Source organism: Pseudopodoces humilis, chromosome 2, assembly GCF_049639895.1.
Source record: "Pseudopodoces humilis isolate 2021_Gansu_Grassland_sample_001 chromosome 2, ASM4963989v1, whole genome shotgun sequence".
Classification (NCBI taxonomy): Eukaryota; Metazoa; Chordata; class Aves; order Passeriformes; family Paridae; genus Pseudopodoces; species Pseudopodoces humilis.
The window spans coordinates 62,093,313-62,106,864 of NC_142201.1; the positions used below are offsets into that span (position 1 = coordinate 62,093,313).

At 38.5% G+C, this 13,552-nt stretch overlaps 1 protein-coding gene across 1 annotated transcript in view; it reads right to left on the minus strand.

Annotated features, from left to right (window-relative positions):
• KPNA3 (karyopherin subunit alpha 3) overlaps positions 1 to 13,552 on the minus strand; it is a 49,331-nt gene that overhangs the window by 20,089 nt on the left and 15,690 nt on the right. The window contains exon 3 of the mRNA XM_005516350.2: positions 7,836 to 7,880. Coding sequence (XP_005516407.2) covers positions 7,836 to 7,880 — 45 coding nt within the window. The remainder of the gene's footprint in view (positions 1 to 7,835; positions 7,881 to 13,552) is intronic.

Genomic DNA, 13,552 nt, shown 5'->3' on the forward strand with positions numbered 1-13,552 from the left:
TACTCATAGCTCTGCATGGCATTAACATTTAGCCATGCATAACAGAAATTTTTTCAGTGTATTATTTTTCAGCTAAACCTGTTTTGAAGCTCCCTGGTCACATCTATTTGTACTTTCTGTGTAAAGCAGCATGCTCCATGCACACTGGCACTTGCAGTATTTCCCACTCACAATCTTAGCCTAATTTCTGACTTAAAACAAGACACCCTCCAGTCTTAGCTCCTTTAAGGAATAATAAAATAATAAAATTATCCTTTCAGTAGTAAAATACCCATTTAATATTCCATTTTAACATATCTAATTTAGTGAATTTGAAGATATAAAACAGTAATTTAGAAAGAAAGAAAATAAATCATTGATTGTTTATATCTTTTTACAAATATAAAACATATTAAAAGTATTATACCAAAACTATGAAATGGTCTAATCTAAATTTTAGACTTGATATTTTGTTTGGTATGTCTAGAGGTACAAAGACAGAAGGGGCAATGGAAGATAATGATGCAGTATATATATCTGAGATACATATATATAGAGAGAGAGAGAGAGAGGCGATATATATACATCTTTTTATTTTTGTTTTTTTTTATAAGCTAATTAAGAGTTAATTCTTTAGTGATGCAATATGTTGAAAAAGAGGAAGAGTTAGCTCTAACATCTAGAAGAAATCTAATATACTAGCAAGGAAAGGCAGGCTTTTCAGTCTCAAATTACCTGATAACCACAGTACTCATTAAAGAGATTTATTACATGACACCTTGTTTGTAATATGTAAAAAAGCCCTCTAAACAGAATGTTGTTTTGAAGGGTCCCCAATATATTTATTTTGTGTTACAAAAAACAGCAATTCCAGGTCCAAAACTTTTGGTACTTGCTTACCTTTCAGACACCTTAGAAAGAACTAAAAACAAGTTTAAAATCCTCTCAATCGATTATTTTTTTTTTAGGTAAGACAAAACTAGAACAACAAACAAGCTTGAGAATAACCCTTTAAAGGAGAAGACAACATCCCACAGACTTGGCATAGTTTAATTTTAGTGAAGTTTTAAGTACAGAAACGAGATCCTCAAAGAGTGCACAAGACCATCTAGATTGGCTGTGGCAGCCTCTCCAGAGCCATACAATAATGGCTGTATAAATGTATCACGTCAATACTGACAAGCACCACAGGCAGTTTGTTGTCAAGTGGATCTGAAGAGAGGGAAGATGGAAAGGAGCACAGTTAAACACTGAGAAAGCAGTATCATGCAGACAAACTGCATCAGGCAGGAAGGCATTAACTGATGGGTTCACCATAAAGACCTGTAATGTATTTACCTGGTTTTCCCACACCAGACACTGAGCTGAACCAGAGCCTGGTTCTCCCCCTGTTCCAGCCTTCTATACCTGCACACACAACTAATCAATCCTTCAGGACCATACCTCAAAGAATACCTTCTGCTGTTAACCTTAACCAAAATAATTATGACTAACAGACCATATTCTAAGGCCAAGATATTACACTCCCTTAAGAGAGAGAAAGAAACTTCACAGGACGTAACTGACCACAGAACGATCCTGCAATTTCTGTGAGTACAGGCAATGTCTTCAGGCCATCAGTCTATGGTGTGATTGGCTCCAGAAAAAAATTACCTCAGCCAAGGAAAGAAGGAACAAGCATGCTCCTGTAGCTGCTCGCTGTTTGCAGGTGGCTGGGTTGAAAAACGACTGTCAGAAACAATACAGAGGAGCTTCCACAGCAACCTGAGGCAGAGAGGCTAGTACTTACTGAGAAGTACTAAAAATTTCTATTCTAATTAACATTTCTTCTAAAGTCAAAGTGTTCACAAAACCTTTCAGTCCTAAACAGTTGTCTCTAAGGCTATTTGAAAAAGCTCAGTCCATCTGCAAAAGTGTACAATCCCTGGACAGCTAAACTGCTCTCTCCAATAATTTGACAGGCCAATCATTCTCTGACATAAGGTAAAAGATGATTTGCAGCATGCCGTGGCTTTAAAATGCTTGTATTTTGACATAATGTAGCAAAGTCAAAAAGGTTTTGCCTAAATTAAAGCACCAGGCTCCTCTGCAGGCTCCTGTGGTGAAAACAACGACAAATGAACACACCTGGCTGGATACAGCTGTCCCATTCAAAGTTGGGCAAGAGAGCCTTTTCAAAGGTAAAGGCATCGGTAGTATGTCTGATGAAGGGTAAAACCTCGTCACAAACAAAATTCAGCAGGTCTCCTTCTAAAGGGAAGATCCTCAACACTGCCTGAGCCCTGTGTGCTGTGTACAGTAAGTATGGAAGTTCTTAAACAGGTGCTGACTGCTGGTCATTAAGCATTGCCAACATTCTGGTAGAGATCCCACTACAGCAGCCTACAAAAATTTCTGTACAAACAAAAGGCATTAGTAAACCTGCCAAACAAATAGATAACAGTAATAATAGCAGGACTGCACTTTCTTGGCCGGTTTTTATGACAGATGCCCATCATTTGCTTCACTGACTGGGATGGTCAAGCTACATGAACAGTAAGTATGCAAGTCCTGCACATCCTGGACTTTTTATCTTCTTGGAAGATGGCCACAGAATTAAAAAAAAAAATATATATATAGACCAATGCAAGCAAGTTTCAAATGTTCAAAAACATGATGAACAGAAGGGTTTCCTTGTGGGTAAAGGAAACATCCAAAAAGCTCTGTGCTGCACTGCACTTAGTACTAGGGGACATGGCCAATGGGATGCTCTAAGGGAACTGTGAAAGGTGTCAAATATGAATACCTACATATTTTTCAGAACTGGACATGCAGGAAAGCTCTGTGAAGACAGTCAGCTATTGTGAGGCTTCAAGATTAAAAGGGAAAATAAATTAACAATAAAATCTTTGCCTGCAGGTAATAAATAGCATTATAAAATGTTTCTTCAGGTCAGGGGAAAGTTTAGGAACTCAGTATCCAGTAAAAATTAACTTTTGTGCCACAAGAACTATGTCTGAGTCTTCTGAGGACAAAAAGCAGAACTACAAGAACATTGCAACATTAGAAACTGGAGTTCCTAATGCTAGCCAGTATTAGATACACTCATTGATGACAACAAGCAGCTCTTGCCCCTGCAATTACATCCAAAGAAAGACTAAGGGTTCAAGACAGTGATGGAGGTAGATTCAGGTTTTCTGGACATCTCTTTTAAGCTACCACTGATTCCAAGTCAGATTCCAAGATTCTTCTTCAGATAAGGCACACAGCTACAAGATACACAGTTAGAAGACACAGGCAATTTTCCTACATTTGAGTTCTGCTAATTCACCTTTGTGACAACAAAGGGCAATCATAATGATCCTGTTTGGTTAGTGCTCATCTGTCTCAGAAGAGGAGCAGATTGACTAAAACTAAGTATACACCAGTGTACAGCCTAAGCCCTAAGCATGGATTGCAAAGATTGAGACCTCTTAAGTCAGGGAACAGCAAGATCTCACCAAAATGGATTCAAGCAAGCCTCCAAAGAATTTCTTCATAGCCCTTTTCAACTAAGCCTCTAAAAGAATCCGTTAGGAATGTAATTTTCCTCTTAGGGTATTTTTTTTTTTTTTTCAATGATCAGTTGAGGCAGGGCAAATGCGAATTCTTTTCCAAGAATTTGTGCTACTAACACTAGATAGGGAAGCCTCCAGAAGAACATACTAAGAGTGCTTCAGTGTTCCTGTCAGGGTAGTCATGTTTCAAACTGGCAAACTTATATTATGTACGAAAATATGTTCTTTACACTGAATGAAAAGCTATACATACATACTCAACTGGAAAAGACACTTAACTGTTATGTTTCACAATCCTGAAACGAAGAATTTTCTCTTTCTTTTGCATTTTCAGACTTACTGAGAATCAGAACAAAGATTTTTTTTCCACCCTAGCACTCCCAGCAACATGAAGATCAATTCCTTTCTTCAAGGAGTCTTCTACTTTAATTCAGGAGCTACCACGGACATAAGCAATCTTATTTAAGAAAGATCAGAGTAGAAACAAGGACAGTATGCCAGGGAAAGAGATAAAAAAAGACATATGCCCATGACTCTTTAATCCACCATTTATTTAGCAAATAATTGCTTTGCCTTGCACCAAACTTAATTGGCAATTAGAGCTTTCATGAGCTCATGTCTATGAGCTCTCAGGGGCAGCTGAGTTTGCCAAGAAAGCCAAAAATAAACCTTGTAAGAGATCATGGAAGTTCTTAAGATTCCAGTTACCAGGACGGTATCCTGTGTTTCTGCTGAGGTTAGGAGTGCTAAGGCTTCCTTTGAAGGGTGACATCTAACTCAATGACCACATCATTGACCCAGGTCTACCTGGACTACCTTTCTTAGCAACACAAGTGGCTCAAGTCAAACTTCATCCTCAGAGAAAGCCAAGCATCCAGAATCAAAGGATGTTTCAGAGCAACGGAGTAACAGGATTCATTTAGATATAGAATCTTAAACTGAATCCTAACCATTGCTCATCTACCATACACCCCTTTAGACTGAAACTAACAGATTAAGCCAATTAATTCCAGGGTCCCTGTTACTAACAGAGCAGCCTTCAGGTTTCTGGGATGCTGAAACCAAGTGATAAACACTCTAAATCAGACTTCACCAAGACACTGCACTGAAAAGTTTTATATTCTAAATCCTAGTACAGTCTCCATCACCTGACACTGACAGTGTCAAAACTGACACAGTTATCTGTAAGGAAAGGGAGATGGCTATTGTTTAAGCTCTCAGACCTGATGCTGTACAAGCAATATAATTAGAGACCAAGATTATCTTTCCAGAAATGTAGTAGATCAATTCTCAAAATGCACAGAACACAAAAGCCAATCTGGAATCAGTAAAACCTGACCATGAGTGTCATCTGACTGGCTCATGATGCCTCATGCCTCAACCTGGAATCTGCCAGACTACTGCCACCTTTTCATGTCAGATATCTTTGTTAATTACATTCCTGAACAAATAATAAATGATTAGGAAATAAAAAAATAGTTTCTCCCTGAATGAGAGTTGTGGTGTGAAGATAGTGAGTAGAGATAATATATTCTTGAAACACAGAATGTGTTGCAAATGCACCTTGATGTCTGTAATTTCAAGAGAATGAACACCTCACACTGATGCATGCAGAAATTGTTTACTACTGTTCAAAGCTGTGATTTTTTATTTATTCCATCTTACCAAACTGAGATGTGAGCAATTTCATCAGATCCATTCATTTAATATTTATATCCACATTGATTCAGAAGACAAACCCGTAACTATGTAGTGCTTCAACTGTACAGATCAAGAATACACTCAATTCATCTCTTTTCTTCAAAGCCAGGTGTACATGCAGCATCTGGGTAGCTGGGATGAAGAGAAGACATCTCCTTCCTTTGAAGAGGCACTGGTGGATTACTAAGGTCATGCCAAAAGTTTCCTGAATTTGGCACACTCAGGCTAGAGCAGCAGTGTTAACTGTAAAGGCTGAAGCAATGATATTACAACTTATCTTTTCCACTGCTGGAACTTGATAAAGCATATCCCTTAGCATTTAAGTCTCAATTCTGTACCAGAAGCAATGGTACAGAGTCTCATCTTCTACAGAGCTTCCACAGCAAACCAGCTGCCCACCAGCACCCACTGAGTTGACACACACTGAATTTATTATTAAAACAGATTTTTTCTGGTCTCTGGAGTGAAGATATTTAACCAACACTCCAGAAGAACACCAATTCCTGCATTTAAGAGTGCTTCAGCTGCTGCTCACTCTTGATTTACAGTCTGACCTATGTCCAGTGCTCAGGCTTCTCCTCTAAACGTGTAACTGATCTTTGCATGTGCAGTTTCCAGTGAGAAGTCACTGGCAGCTCATACGCTTCCTCCTCATTTTCACTCACATATTACTGGCACATGCTGGATTCCTTCCACACAGGACAATCCCTTGCCTTAAGTGTCTGACTTGCTCCCCCACCACACTTCTGTAATAAACTGAAATTGCGACTTGTTAGAAAAACCTATTGTAAGAATTAATTCAAAATTAAAAGTCTCACTTTGCACTGCAAAGTTTTCTCCAGAGATTGCACTGGAATGCTCACATTCCATCTCAATGAGATTTATAAGGATATGCTGCATTAGTTAAGCCATCTTTTACAGGTTTGCTTTGCTAGCAGGCGGAGGCTGCCCAAGTGTTATGAATGACTCTTCCCAGTACACATTTCACAGTTATACAGCGAGTTTTACACCAGTTCTGAACAAAGAGGGCCTCTGACATGTTAGCATAAACTTCCATTGCTGATCACTTACCAGTCATCTGGGTCCAATTAGGTTTCTCTGACTAATTATTACAGTCTCAGAATGAATCTTAGAAATATTTATTGTTTATATTGTAATGAGATAGAGAAGTTTTTCTGTAAGACCTGAAAAAACAAAGTCCCTTCTTCCAAGAGGAAGAGAAGGATCCCAGAAAAATACTAGCACAAGACTTTTTGGTTGCTCCTACACAATCAGGTGGTAAGTACAGACAAAATTTCTCAAAAACAAGTCAAGCCGATTTCTATCAACATAGTTTCTATTTACAGTCTTCACTTTGATTTTAATAAGGACTTTGTCTTCTCAGTTTGCAAATAATAAAAAAAAAAAAAAAATGGAATTTGGTGGGTGTGCACTCCTAAGCAAGCACCTCTTAAACTGTCAAGGATTCAACCAGCAAACTGGAGATAAGCATCAAATGTAAGACCAAAAGGAGCCTGGGCTATACTGAGAATATTCAAACTAAACACTTATCAGGTCATTAATGAAAATAACAGAAAACACAGGTTATACCAAGCTGGAGAGGCACTAAAACATACTGGGGAACAGAATGGGAAAACCCAGAAAAAACAGATGTAATTCAGAAGACAGAAGTCAAATGTGGAAAAAAAAAAAATCTGCATTTATTTAACTATGCAAATAAAACAAACAACTACATTTGCTTTGTGGTACTGTAAGAAGTGTACAAAGCACATGCAGACTATGTGCCTGTCAACAACATACTTAATATAAAGAAGAGTAGTGTGTTAGGAACTGCTATTCACTATTCCATTTAAAACTCAGCTGCAGCATTTCAGATTTCCACACTTCCAGAAAAATAGACAATTTGGATCTGAGAACAGCAACAAGTCAAATCCAGGAAAGAGAATGTTCAAGAAAAGGGTGAAGAACTGAAGGTGTCTCCATAGGATAAAGCTAAAGGGGTCAGTATGAAGTCCTCAAATGCATTGAAGGTACCCAAAAGCAAATAAAAGTTTACCCTTTCCCTTAGCTTGTAAAACATCCTTCAGGAGCAAGTCTTTGAGGTGCCTAAAAAGGCTGTTGGAAGAGTTATGAAAGACAAGGGTGTAACAAAGGCTCTAATTATGCAGAGCAGTAAACTAGATCAGCTCTCATGATCTTTCCAGCCATACTGACATTTACCCAATACAGCCAAAATCTGACCCCCAAATTAACTCCCTTTACAGCACGGAAGCAATAATTTTCAGAAAACAAAATAAATGAACAGCCTCACTTTCTAAATGCTAAAACTCTCCCTTTTCCTATTCAGAGATTTTAAACATTTGAACAGCTGACAGCTCCACTGTAATAACTGGTACAGAAACTGAATATGGATTATTTCCAAGTGAGACAGTGGAGTAAAGCAGTACTATTCTGTACTGAGCTTCACAAATTGGAGAAGAAAAATAAATTAGAATCCAGTTAGTATTTAACAAATTTACACCTTTTCTATGCAGTTTGGGGCTATAAAGCAAAGCTTATAAAAAAATAGTTAAGACACCAGAGCACTGTAACACAGTTGATAAACAAAAGCAGACTCACCTTCCGCAATTCAATTGTAACTTCATTTCTGTGTCTTCTCATAGTCTGCAAATAAAAAATAAATAAATAAATTTGTATGTCAAGAAAGCAGTATTCTGTTTTGGAATCAGCTGCTTCTAGGTAAAAAGTGCAGTTATTCATCAAAAGACATGGAAAACTGTGCATAATTTATAACTCAATCTTTCCTAGGAGGATGCACATGTATTTAGTGATGTTTTGTTTGGGTTGAGGTTTTTTTGTTTGGTTGGTTTTGGTTATTTTTTGGGGTTTTTTTAAATATACACCTTACAGAAAGCTTTGTCATAAACCACAAGAAGTATCCCAAAGGTATAAAACACCAACTTCCTCATGAAGTTTCACAAGAAAGATTCTTGAGGTGTTTTCACTGAAATTATTTTCCAGGTGTTTATATGTGCAGACCAAAGGCAGCAGTAAATCCAGGTTAGACAATCTTCTATTCCCATATAATCACATTCACAACCTAAACACATAACCTATACCAGTTCTCTGGCCAAAATCAATCATGACTGACAGGAGATGACCGAGTTCAATGCAACAAGACCCATCAGGCTTGCAGAAAAAGGAAATAAAGTAGTACTGCAGTACTGAGTCTTCTTAGGACCTATAGCCTAAACTCTGCAAAGGAGAACCCCCATAAGCATCTTGGCTCCTTAAAGATACTGGGCACTCGGAACGGATTCATGACAATGCTGCTGCACCTCTTAGATGAGACCAGAAGATTGGAAAAGAATTTTAGCCTACTGAAGGCAATCTCCCTAGGTTCGTTCAATTATCAGTGGAAAAGACATGTACCATCAGAATGCAATTCAAAAGAGAAGAGGACTGGATGACTGCTGGCAGTCCAGACAGATCATCCACACTAACTAAAATTAGCCTTTTAAAATACTTTGTGTCCTGTCCTTGCTACTGACCTTCACTGCCACTATCATGTATCTTTTGAGTTAGGGCAAATAACTCCCTGAGCAAAAAGTACCAGCGAAGACCAGCAGTATAAACACCAGCACTCCTCATCAGCCATCTAAGAAAATACCAAACATGCTAAAGATGAAACATGATTAGAAAAAAATGAGCAGATTTCATACCATGAATATGTACAGGACATAACTACAATAGCTTCACTGCTCTCAGCCAGTTTGCACAGCAGTGCCACAGGCAGGGGTGCCACTCACTAGAACAGGTTGCTCAGAGACCTATCCAGCCTGGCCTTGAACAGTGCCAGGGATAGGAGCATCAGCAACTTCTCTGGACAACCTGTGTCTCACTACTCCCTCAGTAACGAATTTCCTCCTGACATCTAACCTAAACCTACTTTCAGTTTAAAAACATTGTCCCTTGTCCTGTCACCACCCACACAAAAACCCTCTCTCCCTCCATCTTATAAGCCCCCTTAAGGTACTGGAAGGCTGCAATGAGGTCTCCCTGAAGCTGTCTTGTCTCCATCCTGAAATCATTACCTTGGGTTCACTTGAGAGTAAGGAAGGCTTGTCTTCCTACCCACTGCTTGATTAACCAGCTCACTCATATAAATACAGACAAAATTCTCCTTTTCCATCTACAGGGTTGAGCTCTACTACTTTAAACAAAGCATATCGTCGTTAGGGTAAGAGGACACCAGCACTACAGCATCTACTACAACTGCACATATTTTCCCCTCTCATCATTTTGGTAAACCAAATAAAATTTAATACTTGTGACCACCTGAGCCTGCTGCAACAGCTCAGTATGATAAGGACTGGATAGCTGGGGAATGGGAGAGCATTGAGTAGGTTCATTTATCTTAACAAATGAAGAACCCAAAAAGTCATCACATGCAACTAGCAAGACTAGTCATTCAAATTTATTGTTCCATTACAACTTTATATTTGAGTAATCTTAATAATGGTGTCAAATTTCAGGACATCACATGGCCCCAAGTTTTTCAACACTTCTTCCCCATGACAGCTGCCTTCCAGTGCAGGGGGATACAAGAGAGCTGGAAAGGGACTTTTTACCAGAGCATGGAGTGATAAGACAAAGGGGAATGGCTTTCAACTGAAAGAGGTTTACACCAGATATTAGGATAAATTCTTTATTGTGAGCATGGTAAGGCACTGGCACAGGCTTCCCAGAAAAGTTTTCAATGTTCCAACCGTGGAATTGTTCAAGACTGAGCTGGATGAGGCTTTGAGCAACCTGGTCTTGTGGAAGGTGTCCTTGCCCCTGGCAGGAGGGTTGGAACTAGATGTCCAAGGCTCCTTTCCACTCACATCATTCTGTGACTCTGTAGCTCTGCATTTCAATAAAAAAATGTAGTTAAACAATGCTATAAAGTCTTCTTTTCTTGATCATTCTGTGTTCTAGTCACCAAAACTCTTTACTGAATTTTTCACTAGCAACAACTCCCCACCTTTCCCTAAAATCTCATCACTTATTCCTACTTACCTTAAATTTTAAGGTGTACACTATCATAATCAGTCAACTCAAGTGTCCACTAGAATTTTCCTCCCCAAAATCCAATGTTGCATGTGCCAAATTTGAAGCCTTGGTGATTTAATTGATGCAAGGCACAATTTACTTTTTGATTTGCTCCCTACCTACAATTTACTCTCATTTATCTATGCAAGAATACTCTAGAATACTTATACTGAACAGAAAAATCAGACTAAATCTGAAGTTCTTTAGGAGACTATAACATTTATCACCTATCACTCTTCTGGAAGCAGGGCAGATTTAAGGAATACTATATGCTGTGCAAAACAGTTCAACAGCTTGATTTTTTTGGTTTAGAAAAAACCCAAATACAGTGCAGTTCCAGGCAAGACATTACTACTCATTTCACAAATTTACTCGAAAACCTTCCTTAACAATAATTTGACCAAAGACAGCTACTCAGAGTCAGCCATCCATGAAGTCTCTGCTGGGAAGACTCCAAGCTTCTTTCTAAGGGCAAATAATTCACTCAGATTTTCCATTAGGATTTTATCTTTGTTTTATACTTCCATTACTTCAGCCCCTCTGATCCTACCCTATTACAATTCTGCCTCAATATTTTTTTTACTTTTTTCTTGTTGATTTTTATCAAGCTGATCTTCAAAATATTCACTACTCCATTATGGTTTTCATGTTTAATATGCAAAAATCTCCCATATTTTCCTCATTTAGAGAGCTACCACTCTTTAGAAAGATCCATAAAAAAGGTTATCAACTCTGCAGGCATTTTGCTGACCAGTACCACAGATTTTCTGAGCTTTAATACTCTTAAGGCAATCTCCATATTACCTAGATTTTATCCTTTTAGCTGTTCTTTTGTATTTCATTTTGAACTTACTATGAGTGTTTTCTCTTTTAAAGCAGCTCTGGTACATTTTCTTTTTACCTTCCTCCTTTAAAAGGCAGAACAGGCAGTACTCACCACTAAGTCCAGTGCTACCTCTTCATTCAGAGCAAGAACTGTTGATAACTGGGATATCAGTCTTAACTTCATGGAACCAGTAAGTGTTATCTGCTCCCCACCAAACTAAGGGCTTCCAGTCTTACAGTCTCCTTCTGGCACAGCATTTTTTTAAAAAAATTGGGTCGGGGTCATCAGGATCACCAAGAATCAGTGATACAATGTTGAGGCTAGAGTCCTACAGGTATAGCACCAAAGAGCCTGTGGTGCATTCTGGCAGTTAAATTTGGTTGCCATGGCTGGATCATGATCAGTGCTCCTTACTTGAAGCCTGCTGACACTATTTCTAACCCCACATTTCATGTCCCTGACACATCAGATGACTACTGCATACTCAATGTGCTTAAGACCACAGATTCCACTTAATTCATACTTGGCAACTGTGGCAATTGTAGACATGAAAAACACATGAATTTTACATGAAAAACATATGAATGCACTTGACATTGGCTTGATTACCTAATCTTACTCATGCTGCTTACGGAGCATTTCTCCAGACTGTTGCCCAGCTTGAATTTTTCCCCTTTTACCATTGGAGCTGATACACACTAGTGACTGTTCCGTGATAAGACCCTGAGCATCCATAGTTTAGTCATCCCTGCCTTGAAAGACCTAAAACATATTTCAAGTTCATCCAATTACAAGAAATGAAGGTATACATATAGCACTGTATTCTGAATACTCTTGATGGATTTTGGAAGTTGTATTTTAAAACCTGCTGATCAAAAGGCACGATTTCCAGTCTGGTGGGGTGAGGTGGGGAGAATGGGACAGGATAAGACAGGAAGATTGGAAAAACCCAGATTACATTCTCAAAAAAACAGACTTAAATGATTCAGATAATTTTTTTGTCCTGATTTGGCATTTCTTGAAAGGAAAGTATTTAAAGCCTGTGTTTCAGATGAACCATTTTAGAAATACAGCAGGTCATCAGCACCTTCCTACAGCCTTAGAAGAGACACATATAATGCAATAGCATATAAAAGAAGCAGTCTTAAGTACCAGTGCTAGCCTCCCTTCAAGGAATCATTACCACTGGAAGCAGAATAACACGCTTCCACACAACCTGCAAGAACCAGAATGTAGGGAACTGATAGGCATTTACAATGGATTTATACACTAGTAGAAAGGCTAAATGTTTTCCCCAGCTAATACCGGTCAGATAAAACAGAGAGAAGAGACAAAATTATTCTGCAACTTAACCCAGGATTCATTCCCAGCTTCCAGGCAGGGAGGACACCTGTTGAAGTCTATAGATGCCACACCAGTTGATGCCTAGCAAGAGGTGACCAATGGATCTAATACAGGGTTTGACATCTATAGATGCCACACCAGTTGATGCCTAGCAAGAGGTGACCAATGGATCTAATACAGGGTTTGACACCCATAACTTCTGACTATAATCACATCTCAGCATAATGTGCTCAAACAAGTAACTTCATGGAACACTGAAATAGTACATCTCAACACTAACCCCCAAGCTAAGGCTAAACTGGCTGAATTATTCACTGAATAAAAAAATAGTCTCCAAATCTCAGACAGGGAAAACACAGCACAGGCAAAATCCTACAAGTCACAAAAATGATGACAGCTGCAGCATCTGAACCATGAGGACACTCCTAAGCACAAAGTATTAATGCACCATGAACTAAATGCAAACAGTAAAAATGAGTAACTACCAGTCAGCATTAAGAAATAAGAACACAACACTTATCAAGCTGTGCTACAACATTACATCTCAATTGTTATACATGACTCAAAGCAGACTTAAGTTCATAAGGCTTTTGTAACAAGAGATTTCTTCTCCCCAGTTCACCATATGTAAGGAACAATTATTTACCAGTATGTTTGACAGGCTGACATAAGCACAGTAATGTGCCAAGTACTGTAAGTCTTGTAACAAGTCAAAAGTAGATGTTGAGCGGTATTTCTAATTTCAAGTTCCTCAGCATTTTGTCATTTTATAAATAAAGCATAAAAAACCCCAGAAGATCTGCTAGATGTTGTTAGATAATTCAGTGTTTCATTCTATCCTGAATTTCTGAATATTCTTCCAAAGTCAGATACAAACAGTTACATATAAAGAATCTCTCCTTATCACCTTCTACATGAAGGGAAAAGAATTCCTAGTTCCCTCAAATCTGAAATTAATTTTATATGCCAAAGAAGAAAATTTCTGCACACATGAGGGCTGCTGTGTTAAGGGCTGCAAGGGAACTTTGTTTCACTGTGACACAAAACACAGAAATGCTGAGTTGACAAAAGA